The following is a 15,754-nucleotide window of genomic DNA, read 5'->3' on the forward strand; positions in this document are numbered from 1 at the left end:
AAATACAGACCAGTCTGGGTTTACAAAAGGGAGACAAACTTATGATGCAACACGCAGACTCATAAATATCATTCACAATGCCGAAAGTCACTGAAGCCTTCTCTGCTCCTTTCATTGGATGCATGAAGGCGTTTGATAGAGTCCACTGGTCCTACTTGAAAGCAAAACTAAATTTGGTTTCCAAGGTCATATTTTCTCAGTGATAATGGCCTTATACTCATCTCCCTCAGCCCAAGTCTATACAGAAGAAATGGTTTCTAAACCCTTTCCAATTACCAATGGGACCCGCCAGGGATGCCCCTTATCACCCCTTATTTTCAATCTTTTAATGGAACCACTGGCAGAACATATCAGAATGAATAAATACATTGAAGGATTCAAAATCGGAAAAATTGAACACAAAATTAGTCTATTTGCCGACGACGTAATTATGATGATTACCAACCCTGTGTCTTCCCTGGCTTCAATCCAAAAAGTATTACACAGATTCAGCTATATTTCATATTATAAAGTCAACGAAAGTAAATCTTACATTCTTGATCTAGGATTAGATGCAATATCTAATAATTTATTACGCAACATCTATTCATATCCCTGGGCAGAAACAGGTATATCATATCTCGGCATCACACCCACAAAATCAGTAAAAGTTATTTTTCACAACAACTATGTAGAAACCAAACAAATGTTAATCACAGAAACGACCAAACTATCCAAGCATGAACTCTCATGGTCAGGCAGATTAGCTGCCTTCAAAATGCTAGTACTCCCTAAAATACTATACACGTTCCGAGCCCTACCCATACCTCTAAGCAATACATATCTTAAATCCCTCCAAACCATAATTCTGCACTATATATGGAAGGGTAAAAAACCAAGAAGCAGTCACACTAAACTCATCAAACACAAGTCAACAGGGGGAATGGGACTTACTGACATTAAGGACTACTATCTAGCCACCATTTTATCTCAATTAAATGAATGGATGCATGCTCAACAAACCACGTTTTGGGGGAGCATTGGGAACACTGCAACTCCAGGGCCAAACCTGAAAAATTGGTTGTTTAGTACTTCCAGTATAGTCTCCCATCTCCACCTATACTCTCCGACTATATGAGCTGCAGTCAAAGCTTGGAAAATATTGCTTAACACCAAGTGGGCATCACTCCCCACTTCACGCATACAGATACCCCTACACACTCTCTGGATTCTATCACCAGATCTGACCATACCCATTTGGGTAACACAAATAGCACATACTACTGAGAAACTCAGAAATGAAATAATACACAAACCTTTCCATGCAATCCAAACAACCTACAATGTGCCAACATCAGACTATCTCCCCTATCACCGCATTCAAATGTGCCTCAAAGCTCACAAACAAATGGAGGGATCACTACCCACCAAAATATGGAACTTCTATTTCTCACAAGAAACAGACACAAAAGGCGTCTCTATTATCTACAATACACTTCAAGGAAAACTAGTGTTCTATAAATCTAAACCATTTACAGATTGGGAAACGGACGTTAAAACACAATTCTCCGAACAACAATGGCAACAGGCACTCAGATCAATATATAAAGCCACATGTTGTACCTCTTTATTGGAACAAACAAAATAACACTTAGATGGTACCTGACACCCCACAGGTTGGCTAAATTCCAACCCACCACCTCCTCCCTCTGCTGGAGAAATTGTAACCAAACAGGGACTCTAATCCACATTATGTGGTCGTGCCCAGTACTGACAAAATTGTGGAAAGAAGTAGAACTTCTCATCTAAGAAATAGGACACTACAACATCTCTCTCACACCACAACTAGCTATCCTCATATTGATACCGGAAAACATACCACCATCTTTTAAAACAATTCTCACACATATACTTCTTGCCACTAGATTGCTCATCACCAGATCCTGGAAAACATCAAACACACCATCCTTAATGGATGTGATCACTTTGGTCCACGCACACAGTACATATGAGACTTACACTCAAGGAAAAACAACTCACAGACAAAATCTCAAATACTCTGGCAACCTTGGAAGAGTTGGTATGCACAAAAAATAGAGAAATACTGAGAAAACTGCATACACACAGGTAACATAACTCCAGCAATATAATATGTACTATAGTGCTCTCTCCCCTCCCCTTCCTTCTTATCCTACCTCTACTATCAATACACTGGGTTGCTAACCCTTATTACTGCACTTGACCCTATTACATACACTCTGAGTACAACTTGTATTCAGCAATTGTTTAAATTTCTATTATGTTTTTATGTTACGCGTTTTCACTATGAGCCATTTATAATACTTACCTAGTAAGTGTATATTCTATATTGTACCATTCATATCACATGCTGCCTTAGCAATGTATTTTACTGTAAAAGGTAAAATTTTCAATAAAAATTTACTTGGAAAAAAAAAAAAAATGAGTTCTGGCTACAGATATATACAAACATGTTTCATTGCATCTGTCAAATTTCACACAATACAATTGTCAGAAATTATTGTATTACAAAAGTAGTGTCCACATGAACACGGGTGAACACATGGGTGCGGAGCACCTCACTACATAACATAAGTACCTTTAATTAGTGTCCACTTGTGTCATGGGTGGAGACCTTATGATTCTCCCATTTAGAAGAGTGTAATGCTCTCATGGTTCAGAGATGCAGGTTCTCCCACTCCATGGATAGTGTAGGACCCACTGATTATGGGGTACTTTGTCGCAGTAAGTGGGCTTAGCACCATATAGCAATATGGTGTGACCAAATCCCCATATTTTTTGATAATGTTTTTCTAGAAATGCTTAGGTGTTTTAAACTAGCCTTGCTTGAGGTAAATGTCTTTTTTGCATGTGTGCGCTGTAATATTTTCTTCTTCTTTTTTTCACATGAACACCCCAACGCGTATCGAATTAAAACAGTCGTCATCTTCCGGGGATTTGTTCTCTAGAGAGACATATCAAAGAATATCCATATGTTTAATGCATCATAGTTTGCAAGAGCCTATGAATACTTGTATATTGTATCATAATTAGGTTACAATTACTGCTCAGGAAAAAAAAAAGTGTATTTTATAGCCAGATATCCATTTTTTTTAATTCGATTTTGTTCAATAACGGAAAATTGTATCAAATACTTACAGTAATTTTCCTTTCCTGACGCCAAACCATGGCAGCATACTAGTGATAGAGCTCCGCCTCTTGACCACTCCCTCAGGACCAGTGAATAGTATAAATGAAGGCATGGTTAGCAGCCACCCCATTCTTTGTAACAAACCACATACCGGAATGCACAAGGGTGGGCTCATATGCTGCGTCAGGAAAGGAAAATTATGGGAAGTATTTGATACAATTTTCCGTTTTTCTGACGCCAACATGGCAGCATACTAGTGATAAATAACTAGCTGATAGGGTGGGATCTATTTGTCAAACCAATCTTCTAATTAGGATGAGACAGAGGACTGAATAGTCCTTCCTACAAAGTCCCCTGATGACAAGGCCCCCGCATCTATTCCGTCAAGTATGAGTAGGAATGTTGGAGCGATCATGATATCCCTGCACAGATGGGCACCATAGATTCTCTTGAATGTTTTGCCTATGAGGCTTTAACCGCTCTGGTAGAGTGATACGCAGCCACTGATGGAGGCTCGCGACCTATAGTCTTATATACACAACCCAAGCCTGCTAGGATCCAGGCAGTAACCTCTTTCCCTTGATGATTCCCAGCTGGAATGACAAAAGGTTTATTTAGATGACCTGAAAGGGACAAATGTGGAGAGATACTCCTTTAAAGTTCTGAAAATGAACAGTACGTGTGACTTTCCTGTGTGATGTTCTGGAAAGTTAGGCAATGTCCAGCTGTATGTTAAATAGCAGTCTGTTGCTACGTTTGATGCAGGATTATCTACAAGATCCAACTCTACTCTTTCTGGAAAGAAAGGAATATATATATATATATATATATATATATATATATATATATATATATATATATAATTTTTTTTTTTTTTTTGAAGCTCCAAGAGCTTGAATCTCTGATAACCTTCTGCTTAAAGTTCTTGCAATTGATACTGCCTTGTAAGTGATGGCCTGAACCGAACACTGCTCTGTTGGAACAAACTCGTGAGTATAGAACAGCTGAGACTGAAAGGATAGTAGGATCAATGGGGGTTATTTACAAAAGGCAAATCCACCTTGCACTACAAGTGCAAACTACATATGCAAAGTGCACTTGAAATTGCACTGAAAGTTTTATTATCCAATCATGTGCAAACTAAAATGCTTTTTTGTTATTTTCCTTGCATGTCCCCCTCGGATCTACAGTGACTGCACTTCCAAGTGCACTTTCAGTGCAGTTTCAAGTGGACTTTGCACTTGTAGTTTGCACTTATAGTGCAAAGTGGATTTGCCTTTAGTAAATAACCCCCAATGGCTCACCCTACCAATAAAAAGTAAACTTGTTCCAGAATTAGGTCTAGATGTTGTAAGTAGAATGTCTTCTTGCACACAATAAAGTAGAGTTCACTCTGGATTGAAACTGGAGCAACTGGAGTTGTCCATCCTCCCCCTTTAATGCCCCTGCTTGCAGCCCCAGTCTGCGTATGCTATGGAGGGGAAATGTCTTCTGTACCCTGAAATGAATGGCCAGGGAAAACTGAGGGCATCCTGGTCAATATGGAGGACTGGCTATGACAACCATGTTCTCCCTTGACAGCCTCAAGAGGAATCTCATTTATGGGAAATGTTGGGGAAAAATATATAGGTTAGATTGCAGTCCCAGGGAGAGACCAGAGCATCTGCCCCTTGGGGTACGGAAACAAAATCAGACCAAAGTTTGTGATTACTGTGGGAAATGAGGAGGTCTGTCTGTGGTAGGCCCCACCTGTGGACCAGCTCAGAGAAGACCTGGGACATAGACCCACTCGTTGTGCTCTGGGAAGCTTGTACTTGTTCAAAAGAAAAATCCGCTGGGAAGTAAACAGCTTCCAAAATTTTGCTGGTGATCTTCCGCCGCAGGCGTTATGGGTTTCACCTCTCCCAATAGCATATTGCTGCTAGTTTCATCCTGGAGCTGAATATAGGTGACTGCTGCCCTGTTACTAAACTTCAAGGAGATTGGTCCTCCTTGACTCTGTGTAGTAAGGCCAAAGTGCTAAAAGGAATATTTGAACCCCCAGCGCATTCAAGATTACCCTCCTTGGCTGGGAGGCTCTATTTGCCTTGACCGAAAGTCCCTCGCAGTGCATCTTCCCGGCTGTCTTGCAGACATGATTCGTAGCAATTCTCCAGTCTACAAGGTCCTAATGGACCGAGACTTCCTCAAGGTCTTTCCATCACCGCGGACCGCTACTCATACTGAGTAACACTTACTAACTGTGTTCTATCCTGTTTCTTCCCTTGCACTAAGAATTCTAGATGAAATTTGCGCAGGTGCCCATGCACCCCAGGAATCATCTATATGCATGATAACGTTGTGCCCAGATGACTGAGGCACTGAAAAGCCAAAAACAAGCGGAAGTATTCGTCCTCAGAAATCTGTTCCTGACTGTCACCACTTCCTCTGATGGAAATAAAACAGAGGAACTAGCAGAGCACCCCCGGGTACACCAACCATTGGGATGGAGAAAGTTGGCTTTGCTTTCCCTCTAAGGTGTGAGGATAGGATAGGCATCCTGACGATCCAGCAACAGCCTCCAGCCATGTAGTTATACTGTTTAATGGACTCCATCTTGAAGAGCACAAAGAGGGCCCCACAGGGTTCAACCTCTTCCGATCTGCAACTGGACACTAATCAACATCTCCTGCAAACTCCAAACAGGATTGGGTAGAAAACTTGCAAACCCTCTTGAGTCTGAGGTGTCTGTAAGCAATGTAGCAGCCCACCCGCTGTTGTGGTGGACTTGGCAGCTTCGTGGAAGAGAGGAGCAGTGAGGAATCTCCCGAAGTGACCATGAGTGTCTGATACCTTCATCCAAGACTCTGTACAACATGCCATCCAGAAACCCATGAAGCGTGACTTCTAGGTCTTACCTTAAGAGTATGGGCATGCACTCGTGTGACTGGCTCACTGAACCCCCCAGAAGTCTGCAACAAGACACAAGCCAGACCCTTGGCATCCACTGCTACAAAAATGTCATTTTTGGCAAGATACTTCCAATAGGAAATCATGTCTAAAGGGATGCAGACCCTGCCACTCTCCTCAGAGTCCTGCAGGTGCAGCAGCTGGTTAATAATTAAACCATATTTAAACCATTTCCGTGGACTCATCTAGTACATGGGCTGGTTATTGCTGGTCTGCCGGCATCTGCAGATGCTACAGTATGTAGGAGCAGGTTGACCATTAGCTTGTTCAGAGTATACAGTCTCGACATCCTGTTTATACGGGCATTTTTCTCGAACCCCCTTCATTCTTCCCCACTTTTGTTTCTAGGAAGCACTACGCCTGCCCAGGATCTCAACCATATGGCCTCCCTAGCCGCCAAAGTGCCAGGGAACTCTTTCAGTGGCTATACAAGCAACTAGGAGGGACTTCCTGGTCAGCCTCCATATTTTGAGTAGCAGACTGCTGCATCTGTAATATATGTAGCAAGGACCCAGGCGCCCCCCCCCCCCCCCCAGTCCAATGAGAACCTCCAGAGCCATGAGTTGTCAACATCCCTCCACATAGAGTGGGTCATAAGGCATAGTAGGTGCAGAGCATGTATTTGGATTGTGGTGAGAAGCCCACACAGGGAGAAGATATAAACTTCAACACAAGCATTAGCATGTTGGGGACTTGAACCAGCAACCCCAGTGCTGCCAGACAGAATCGCCACCCACTTAACAAGCAGTCTCTGCAAAGTAGATTCATGGGCGCCAGACACCTAGGGTGTGCCACCTGTCCAGGATTCACCCGGACAGTTCGGGTTTTTAATCATTTGTCAGGGTTTCAGTCCACCTGAGACCCGGACATATTACCCAGACCAGGCTGTGGCTCCCCAAGTAACCGATATAGTCATATACAAAACTGTTGCCGCTGTAGGTGGCTATTTGGCCTCACTGAAGGGTGATGATGTCAGCAAGGGCAATTTGGCCACACCCACTAAAGTGCTGTGCGTTACATTACCACTCTCCTTGGGGCACCCAAATATGTCTGTGTAATACTAACCCGGTTAACTCCCAGACTTCTACAGGACAGCCACACAGGGAAAAGCATCCAGCAAGACTCCACATCTGCACGGAATAGAGCGCTGTCTCCTATGGCAACAGTCTCCAACAGTTTCCAATACAAGTGTAACGGTTGCTTCAGGTAATTAAAGCGAGTTCAAAACAGAATCTTGTGCCACTCTTATCAATAATAAAGACATTTGGCATTACCTGTTAGCTGTACACTCCTCCAGCCAGTGTCTACTCAGCAGCCTCCTGGGTATAGATACTGCACCATGGGCCCTGCAGGACTCTTGCTGGGGCGCTGGCTCTGGGAAAGAGGATCGGAGACGTCTTCCTTGGAGCTTTTCTCCTGAGTGGGAGTGCCATTTTTTTTTACACTGGTCATGGTCATACTGCTTGCTGAAGTCCCCGGCTGATCTTCCAATGGGACCCTTTGGTCGGGTGGCTGGGCTGAGGTAAACTCAGACAAGGAATCTCGTACTACCTTCTTCAGTAATGATGAGACTTGCACAGTGTCCTGTTCCCTGTCTGCTGCAGACTCGTCTAGACAGTCTTTGCACACCAATTTATTGGATAGGGGGACTGCGCCATAATCCCAGCCTGATCTCTTGCTGGGACACCTGTATTGCTCTGGAGAAGAGGAGGCGCGACATGCTCTTTTGGATTTTTTGTTCTTTGACCGGGAGCGACGTCCGGAGCTATGCTCCTTTTGGAGAACGCCTGTCCTCTCTTGTTCTTTAACTCCGAGAGTGTGAGCGTGCGGAGCTGAACCATATCAAAGCAAACCGCATTAGAGGGCACTCTTTTAAGGACACCTGAAAACTTACCAACTGGTGGTCCCCCTACCTTAAGTATTGAGGGTCTTACATAAGTGGTGGCTGACTCATGGTATTAGAGAATAAGGGATGGCCAGCGGAAAAAGAGAGATCGCTGAAAAGAGAAATAGAAGGATGGAGATTGCCAGAAATCTTCTAACATGAAAGTGTGAAAACTACAACAAAGCAAACAGCTCAAACAAACCAAAGAAAAAGAATGTACCCTTTTTTTTTTTTTTTTTTTTTTTTTTACGTACAGAAAACTTTCCTACCAGCAGATGGCGACACAGAAGGTTGCTGGGACTTGATCCAGGAACAAACTTCACAGTTTGAAGACAGTCAGGAGGCTGTATATTGCCCATCCCACAGCAGCCCACTGACACTCTTAGGTGATCCTGGGACAGAACCTGCCCCCAGACTCCTCCTGTTTGTGGGCAAAACTAATCACTTTGCCCAGAACCAAAATGGCTCCCAGAGCTTCCGTCGCTCAGTGCTTATGTGCGGACCGGGCGCAGCCCTATGACATCATTGGGAGTGCCCTAGGCTATTAAATACGGTGCTGGGCGGCCGCCCCACGCCTATAGGGAGACCCTGACACCTACTGCACGGTGCAGAGCACTCCTCGCTCACCCGGAACCTACTAAAAGCCAAGTAAGAAAGGAGAAGAGCAGGAACTGAATAAAACAGGTAAAGACATAGCTGACAAGGAAGCCCCTAGAAAAGGAAATGACAGGCTGGCCCCCCCAAAGTTCCTGGAACCAAGTCATGCTGCATGGCAGATTTCATTCCTAAAGAGGAAACACTGCAGGGACCCATCAAGACCAAACAGACGAGGGTCTCTCAGGCTTATTAGCTCAATGTTAGCAGCCCAAGCACCGAGACTACGCACTGGGAGAGGCTTGAACCCAGTCGGTTACTGCTCATCGGCAGGGTGGGGGACATAAAATTCCTTACTTCATCACTGGAGCGTGGAGGTATGAGGAAAAAAAGAAGCATGGGGTGGCGGCTAACCATGCCTTCATTTATGCTAGTCACTTGTCCTGAGGGAGTGGTCAAGAGGCGGAGCTCTATCACTAGTATGCTGCCATGTTGGCGTCAGAAAAAAGATTTTATCAAAAACTTAAACAACTTGATTGAAATATTTAGCTGCTAAAAAAAAAAAAAAAACCCTTGGGGGAACCAATCCATTTTTCCTTAACCTACCCGACCCCCATCCAAGTTTAATTCCCGCAATAAATATAAAAAACAAAGTGCACGGACTGTTTTCTGTCTACTGAGTGACTGAGGATTGTGTGCTTGGCTGGGCAAGGTGACAGATGGACCACAACTACAAGCAGCCCATACGGGGGAAACGCTACGTGGACAAACTTGGACAGGGAGAAAGCACTCCTTTAAGACATCATAGCAGGCGCATGTGCCGGCTGTGTGTCCCGGAGCCGATGCGTGTGCCCCGCAGGCGTGATGTCACCGTCAATCGCTTGTGACAGAACGAGAACGGGGATGTGTGTGTAAACACACACATCCCCGTTCTCTCAGAGGAGAGGAGACAGATCGTGTGTTCCTACTAAGTAGGAACACCGATCGGTCTCCTCCCTCAGTCAGTCCCATCCCCCCTACAGTTAGAACACAGAGAGGGAACACAGTTAACCCCTTGATCGCCCCCTAGCGTTAACCCCTTGCCTGCCATTTATACAGTAATCAGTGGCTATTTTTAGCTCTGATTGCTTTATTAATGTCACTGGTCCCAAAAAAGTGTCAAAGTGTTGCAGTCCTGATAAAACAGATCGCCACCATTACTAGTAAAAAAAAAAAAAAAAAGTAAATTTTATAATAAAAATGCCATTAATCTATCCCCTATTTTGTGGACACTATAACTTTTGCGCAAACCAATCAATATACGCTTATTGCAATTTTTCATTTTTCTTATTTTTTTTTACCAAAAATATGTAGAAGAATACATATCGGCCTAAACTAAGGAAGACTTTTTTTTTTTTTTAATTTGGGGGATATTTATTATAGCAAAAAGTAAAAAAAACATATATTTTTTTGTTTCAAAATTGTCGCTTGTTTATAGTGCACAAAATAAAAATCGCAGAGGCGATCAAATGCCACCAAAAGAAAGCTCTATTTGTGGGGAAAAAGACGTCAATTTTGTTTTTGTACAACGTTGCATGACCGCGCAATTGTCAGTTAAAACGACGCAGTGCCGTATCGCAAAAAAATGGCCTGGTCGTTAAGGGGCCAACCTTCCAGGGCTGAAGTGGTTAATTGATGTAGGTGTGGGAGGCTCATACAGTGAATTGATATGATGTTTTCTATAAAATATTTAATACTTTTTGCGAAAGGTTAATAGGAAAGAGATCTATCTGTATCATCTCAGACCTTCAGCTTCTCTTCTATGTGCACAGGTTGTTAGGTTAAACATGTTATGATTCCAGTGATTATTACTAATGAAATTTCCATCCTATTTGCATTTCAGAGACATTAATTAAATTTTGCAATCCCGGATGATCCCATGATTCATTTCATCATTTATAAAATTTACGCAAACACTACCTTAATGATGACTTGCTGTTTCATTCAGAAGCCTTGAGGGATTAAAGACCTATTTCCTTATCCTAAATTGCAACACCCGCTCTCACTGTGATGTCATGATGCCTGGAAGTCTCTATTTCCAGATACTTCTCTCCAGCACAGTATACATACCCTAATTACACATAATTTGTGGCACATAATAATTATCGCTAACACTAGAACCAATAGGCCTATTTAAAAAATAGAAGGAATGTAGGTTTAAAAAAAAAAAAAAGTGACCAGGTGACTTTACCCAGAAACTTAAAGCTGAAACCCGTCAAAATTGGCATGATCCTAATTTGGGGTTGGATTTTTTCCTCTCCAATTTGTTTGAATATTCCCTCAAAATGCAACACTGAAGGCTCTGTGCTGCATGCTTTAGGCGCAAAGCTGCCTTTGGACTTTAATCTACCAACCAGTAGAGTTCAGGAAAAGGGATGGCAATATGTTTACCGAGCTGCAGAGAAGTTTGTGAATCTCATCAGCAACCCATACAAGGCCACTTGACTGGTTTCGCCAATTGTTCCCCCCCCCCCCCAATGAGCCCCAATAAATACACAGACTGCATGACATGGATTTGAAATGGCTACAGCAGCCTTTTATTGACCAATTGATTCAAAGGGTAACTCCACTTTTGCGGGGGAAAAAAAATAGCAAATAAAGAAAAAATAATATAGCGTATACAATTGCAATACAAGTCATATTGTAATTGAATGTTAATAAAAATCACTTTTTTTTTTTTTTTTTTCTTCAATCTGCAGAAGCTGTAATTTTCTCATATTTTTTACTTTTTGCTATAATAAATATCCCCCCAAAAATATAAATTTTTTTTCCTCACTTTAGGCCAATATGTATTCTTCTACATATTTTTGGTAAAAAAAAAATCACAATAATGCCGTGTACACACAACCGGACTTTACGGCACACTTGGTTCGGCGGACCAGAGTCCGTCGGACAATTCGATCGTGTGTGGGCTCCAGCAGACTTTTTTTTCCCCAAAAGTTCAATGGACCTAGAAATGAAACATGTATCAAATCTTTTCGATGGACTCGAGTCCGGACGAAAAGTCCACTCGTCTGTATGCTAGTCCGATGGACAAAAACCGACGCTAGGGCAGCTATTGGCTACTGGCTATGAACTTCCTTGTTTTAGTCCGTTCATACGTCATCACGTTTTGAATCCGGACTTTGGTTGATCGTGTGTAGGCAAGTTCATTAGGAAAGTCCGTCGCAAAGTCCGTCAAAGTCAGCAGGACAAAGTCTGCCGTAAAGTCCGCTCGTGTGTACGCGGCATTAGTGTATATTGATTGGTTTGTACAAAAGTTATAGCGTCTACAAAATAGGAGATAGTTTTATGGCATTTTTATTATTATTATTTTTTTATTAGTAATGGCGGCGATCTGCGTTTTTTTTTTTTTTTTTTTTTTGTATCGTGACTGCAGACACATCGGACACTTTTGACACTATTTTGGGACCAGTGACATTTATACAGCGATCAGTTCTACAAAAATGCTTTGATTACTGTGTAAATGACCCTGTCAGGGAAGGGGTTAAACTCTAGGGGGCAATCATGGGGTTAACTGTGTTCCCTCAGTGTTTTCTAACTGTAGGGGGGATGAGCAGTAGATTCCTCTCATGTTGCTAGGCAGAACAGGGAAATGCCTTGTTTACATAGGCATCTCCCCGTCCTGCCTCTCTGTGTCACAATCGTGGGCCACCGGCGAATATCGAGTCCACGGGACCCACGGGCTGGCTAATGCAGCGTGTGTGTCGCCTACTAGCCCGCGATTTAACCACCTCAATACAGGGCACGTACACCCCCTTCCTGCCCAAGCCATTTTTCAGTTTTCAGCGCTGTCGCACTTTGAATGACAATTGCGCGGTCGTGTTACACTGCACCTTAATTAAATTTTTATCATTTTTTTCCCACAAATAGAGCTTTCTTTTGGTGGTATTTGATCACCTCTGCGGTTTTTATTTCTTGCGCTATAAACAAAAGAAGAGGGACAATTTTGAAAAAACACAATATTTTTTACTTTTTGCTATAATAAATATCCAATTTTTTTTTTTTTTTAACAAATTTTTTCCTCAGTTTAGGCCGATACGTATTCTTCTACATATTTTTGGTAAAAAAAAATTGCGATAAGTGTATATTGATTGGTTTGCGCAAAAGTTATAGCGTCTACAAAATACGGGATAGATTTATAGCATTTTTATTATTTATTTATTTTTTACTAGTAATGGCGGCGATCTGCAATTTTTATTGTGACTGCGATATTGCGGCGGACACATCGGACACTTTTGACACATTTTTGGGACCATTCACATTTATACAGCGATCAATGCTATAAAATTGCATTGATTACTGTGTAAATGTGACTGGCAGGGAAGGGGTTAACACTAGGGGGCGCTCGAGGGGTTAATGTATTACCTAAGGAGGTGATTCTAACTGTGGGGGGAGGGGACTGACTGGGGGAGGTGACCGATCGCTGTCCCTATGTACAAGGGACACGCCATCGGTCTCCTCTCCTCTCTGACAGGACGTGGATCTGTGTTTACATGCACAGATCCACGCTCCTGCTGTGTTACCCGGCAATCGCGGGTGCCCGGCGGACATCGCGGCCGCCGGGCACGCGCACCGGGTCCCGAGTGGCTCGGGAAGGCGAGGACGTCATATGACGTCCTCCCAGAATAACAGAAGCCTCGTCCAGCCGTCATATGACGGTGGGCGGTGGCTTAGTGGTTAAAGGGGACGTACAGGTACGCCCATTTGTGCAGCCGTGCCATTGTGCTGACGTACATCGTTGGGCGCTGGTCAGCAAGCGGTTAACTGTTTCCCGTCCAGGAACATACCAGTATGTCGCTGGATTGGAAGAGTGATATCTCGGTCATCTCTACAGCAATGATCGATATATCTTTTTTTTTTTTTCTAGCCCCAGCAATTCTGCACAAAGTAAAAGTAACCTTAGTGGCTAAGAAGCCCCTGGATTACTTTTAAAGGCAGTGGAAAGGGGCCCCACCACCACCTTTACTGCTTTTTAAGATGTGACCAGTAGCATCCAGTTACTGGGACACAGTGAGAGGGGGTGGATGTTGTTCCCCCCACCGCGTGACGGCAGAAACCAGAAGTGACGAGTATTTTTCTCACTCCCGGTTTCAGGCTCATGTAAAGAAGCCATTACCGGCTTGAACAAGCATCTCAATGCTTTTGGAGGCCAGAAGACAGATATGGGGTCTAAAATACCTCAGATCTCTCCATAAAAAGGACCTGTCATGGTCCATGCTAACACAAGGGATGTTGTGCATCCCTTGTGAAAGCATAAATTACATTTTTTTTTTTTTTTTTTAAAGATACAGTGTAAGATTTTTATTTTTTATTTTTTTATTTGTAATAAAATAAATAAAATGCAATTTAAAAGAAATTTAAACTGCGCCCTGCTCCTTCATGCTGACTAATTGCAAACACATGCGTTGGCTCCGCACGCATATGTAAACGGCAACAAACCTGCATTTCGCTACAACCGGGGGTCAGGGACCAGGGGCAGGGCCAAGGGCATGATTGAAGGGGGGGCCCCGTCATGTAGGCTGTACAGGGCCCCATGATTTATAACAGCGGCCCTGCCCTCAGCGATGTCCGGCGGCGGTGCGGGAGCTTCGTTCTAAAGTATTTCATAAAGAGCTAGTACTAGCTCCTTATGCCTTTTGCCTTACTGTTTTTTTTTTTCTGTTTTGTGTGTTTTTTTTTTTTGTTTTTTACAACCGCTTTTTTTTTTTGTTTACAAAAGTTTTATTTGGAAGTTTAGGTGAACAGACATTAGGTATGATTTATCATTAATACTTAACATCGATACAATAAATTGTATATAAAGAAAAAGGTTATTTAACATTGTGTAACAGAAGCGGTCATGAACAATGAAAATAGGCTTATACCTGAGTAATATAAAGCATAACATAGTATCTTCATAAGGTAGTAGGAGAAGATGGTAATAATATATTAATGATAGTTAGGTTGGGTTCCAATAGGCCCATTTCTTTTTGTGAATATGGATAGTGTCATTAAGGGTGTGATAAATCCACTCAGAAAGTCTGAGGAGTTCCATTCTATTTATTACTTGTTGCCATGATAGATTGGTAGATTTCCAATTATAGGCTGTCATCCAGTGTATTGAACTGCATAGGGAGTGGAACAGTCTCATACAGGGGGTAGTTATGCCCGGTATATTAGCATATAGCAAGCATATCTGAGGAGAGAGGATAATTTTTTGTTTAGAGGATTGTTCTATTAATTCAATTGCTTTGTGCCATATACGGTTAATATGGCTGCAGCTCCAAAATATGTGTAAGAGGGTACCAGAATCCGAACATCCCCTAAAACAATCAGGAGAGATGGATGGGTAGTAAGTGTGGAGTTTTGAAGGGGTAAGGTACCATCTAGAAAAAATCTTATTTGGAGTCTCTCTAAAGGTGATAGCTCTGTTGCACTTACGAAGATTTTCTGACATGGAACACCATTCTTCAACACTAATTGAGACATCCATATCCACTTCCCATTGAAGCATTTGAGTAGATTTATCTGGAACTCCAACACTATTAACATAACAATACAACCTGGAAATAAGGCCTCTGTCTCTAGAGGATAAAATACATATATGTTCAAAGGTTGTGTATGAAGGGTGCGTGTTTAGTGCAAAATATTTAGCGTAGAAGGATTTGATTTGCTGGTAACGTTAGAGCTCATATGTAGGTAGATTGTGTGTGACTTGTAGTGCTGAAAATGAGGTAAATTCCCACTTTTGTTGAAGAGATCTCAGTGTAATTAAATTTTTGTCGATCCAAGTGGAGAAAGATTGTCTGTTATTATAGGCATATATAAATCTAGGATCTCCTAAAAAGGAGGCCAAAGGTGGTGTGTCTGAGGAGAGTTTGTATATATCTTAATATTTAATCCATATCTGATAAAATTGAGCTATTATAATATTTTGTTTCATAAGCTTGCTATATGAGGTAGTATTGGACCATAGGATTCCCTGTAAATGGAGTGGGAGAATTGAGATGGATTCAAACAATTTCCATGGGGTGTTTATTGAGGGAGTGAACCATTGGGTAAGTTGCGTAAGTCTTGTGGCTAAGTAATAAAGCCACAAGTTTGGAAGGCCTAGGCCACCTGTAGCTTGTGGTCTATGCATAAGGGCATAGCTGCAT

General features: G+C 42.4%; 1 protein-coding gene across 1 annotated transcript in view; it reads right to left on the bottom strand.

The window, feature by feature from the left end:
• Positions 1–7,405: 7,405 nt before the first annotated feature.
• The window catches only part of LOC141106651 (uncharacterized), a 198,150-nt gene continuing 189,801 nt past the window's right edge, over positions 7,406–15,754 (bottom strand). The window contains exon 28 of the mRNA XM_073597594.1: positions 7,406–7,929. Within this exon, the coding sequence (XP_073453695.1) occupies positions 7,406–7,929 (524 nt within the window). The remainder of the gene's footprint in view (positions 7,930–15,754) is intronic.

Source organism: Aquarana catesbeiana, linkage group LG08, assembly GCF_042186555.1.
Source record: "Aquarana catesbeiana isolate 2022-GZ linkage group LG08, ASM4218655v1, whole genome shotgun sequence".
Classification (NCBI taxonomy): Eukaryota; Metazoa; Chordata; class Amphibia; order Anura; family Ranidae; genus Aquarana; species Aquarana catesbeiana.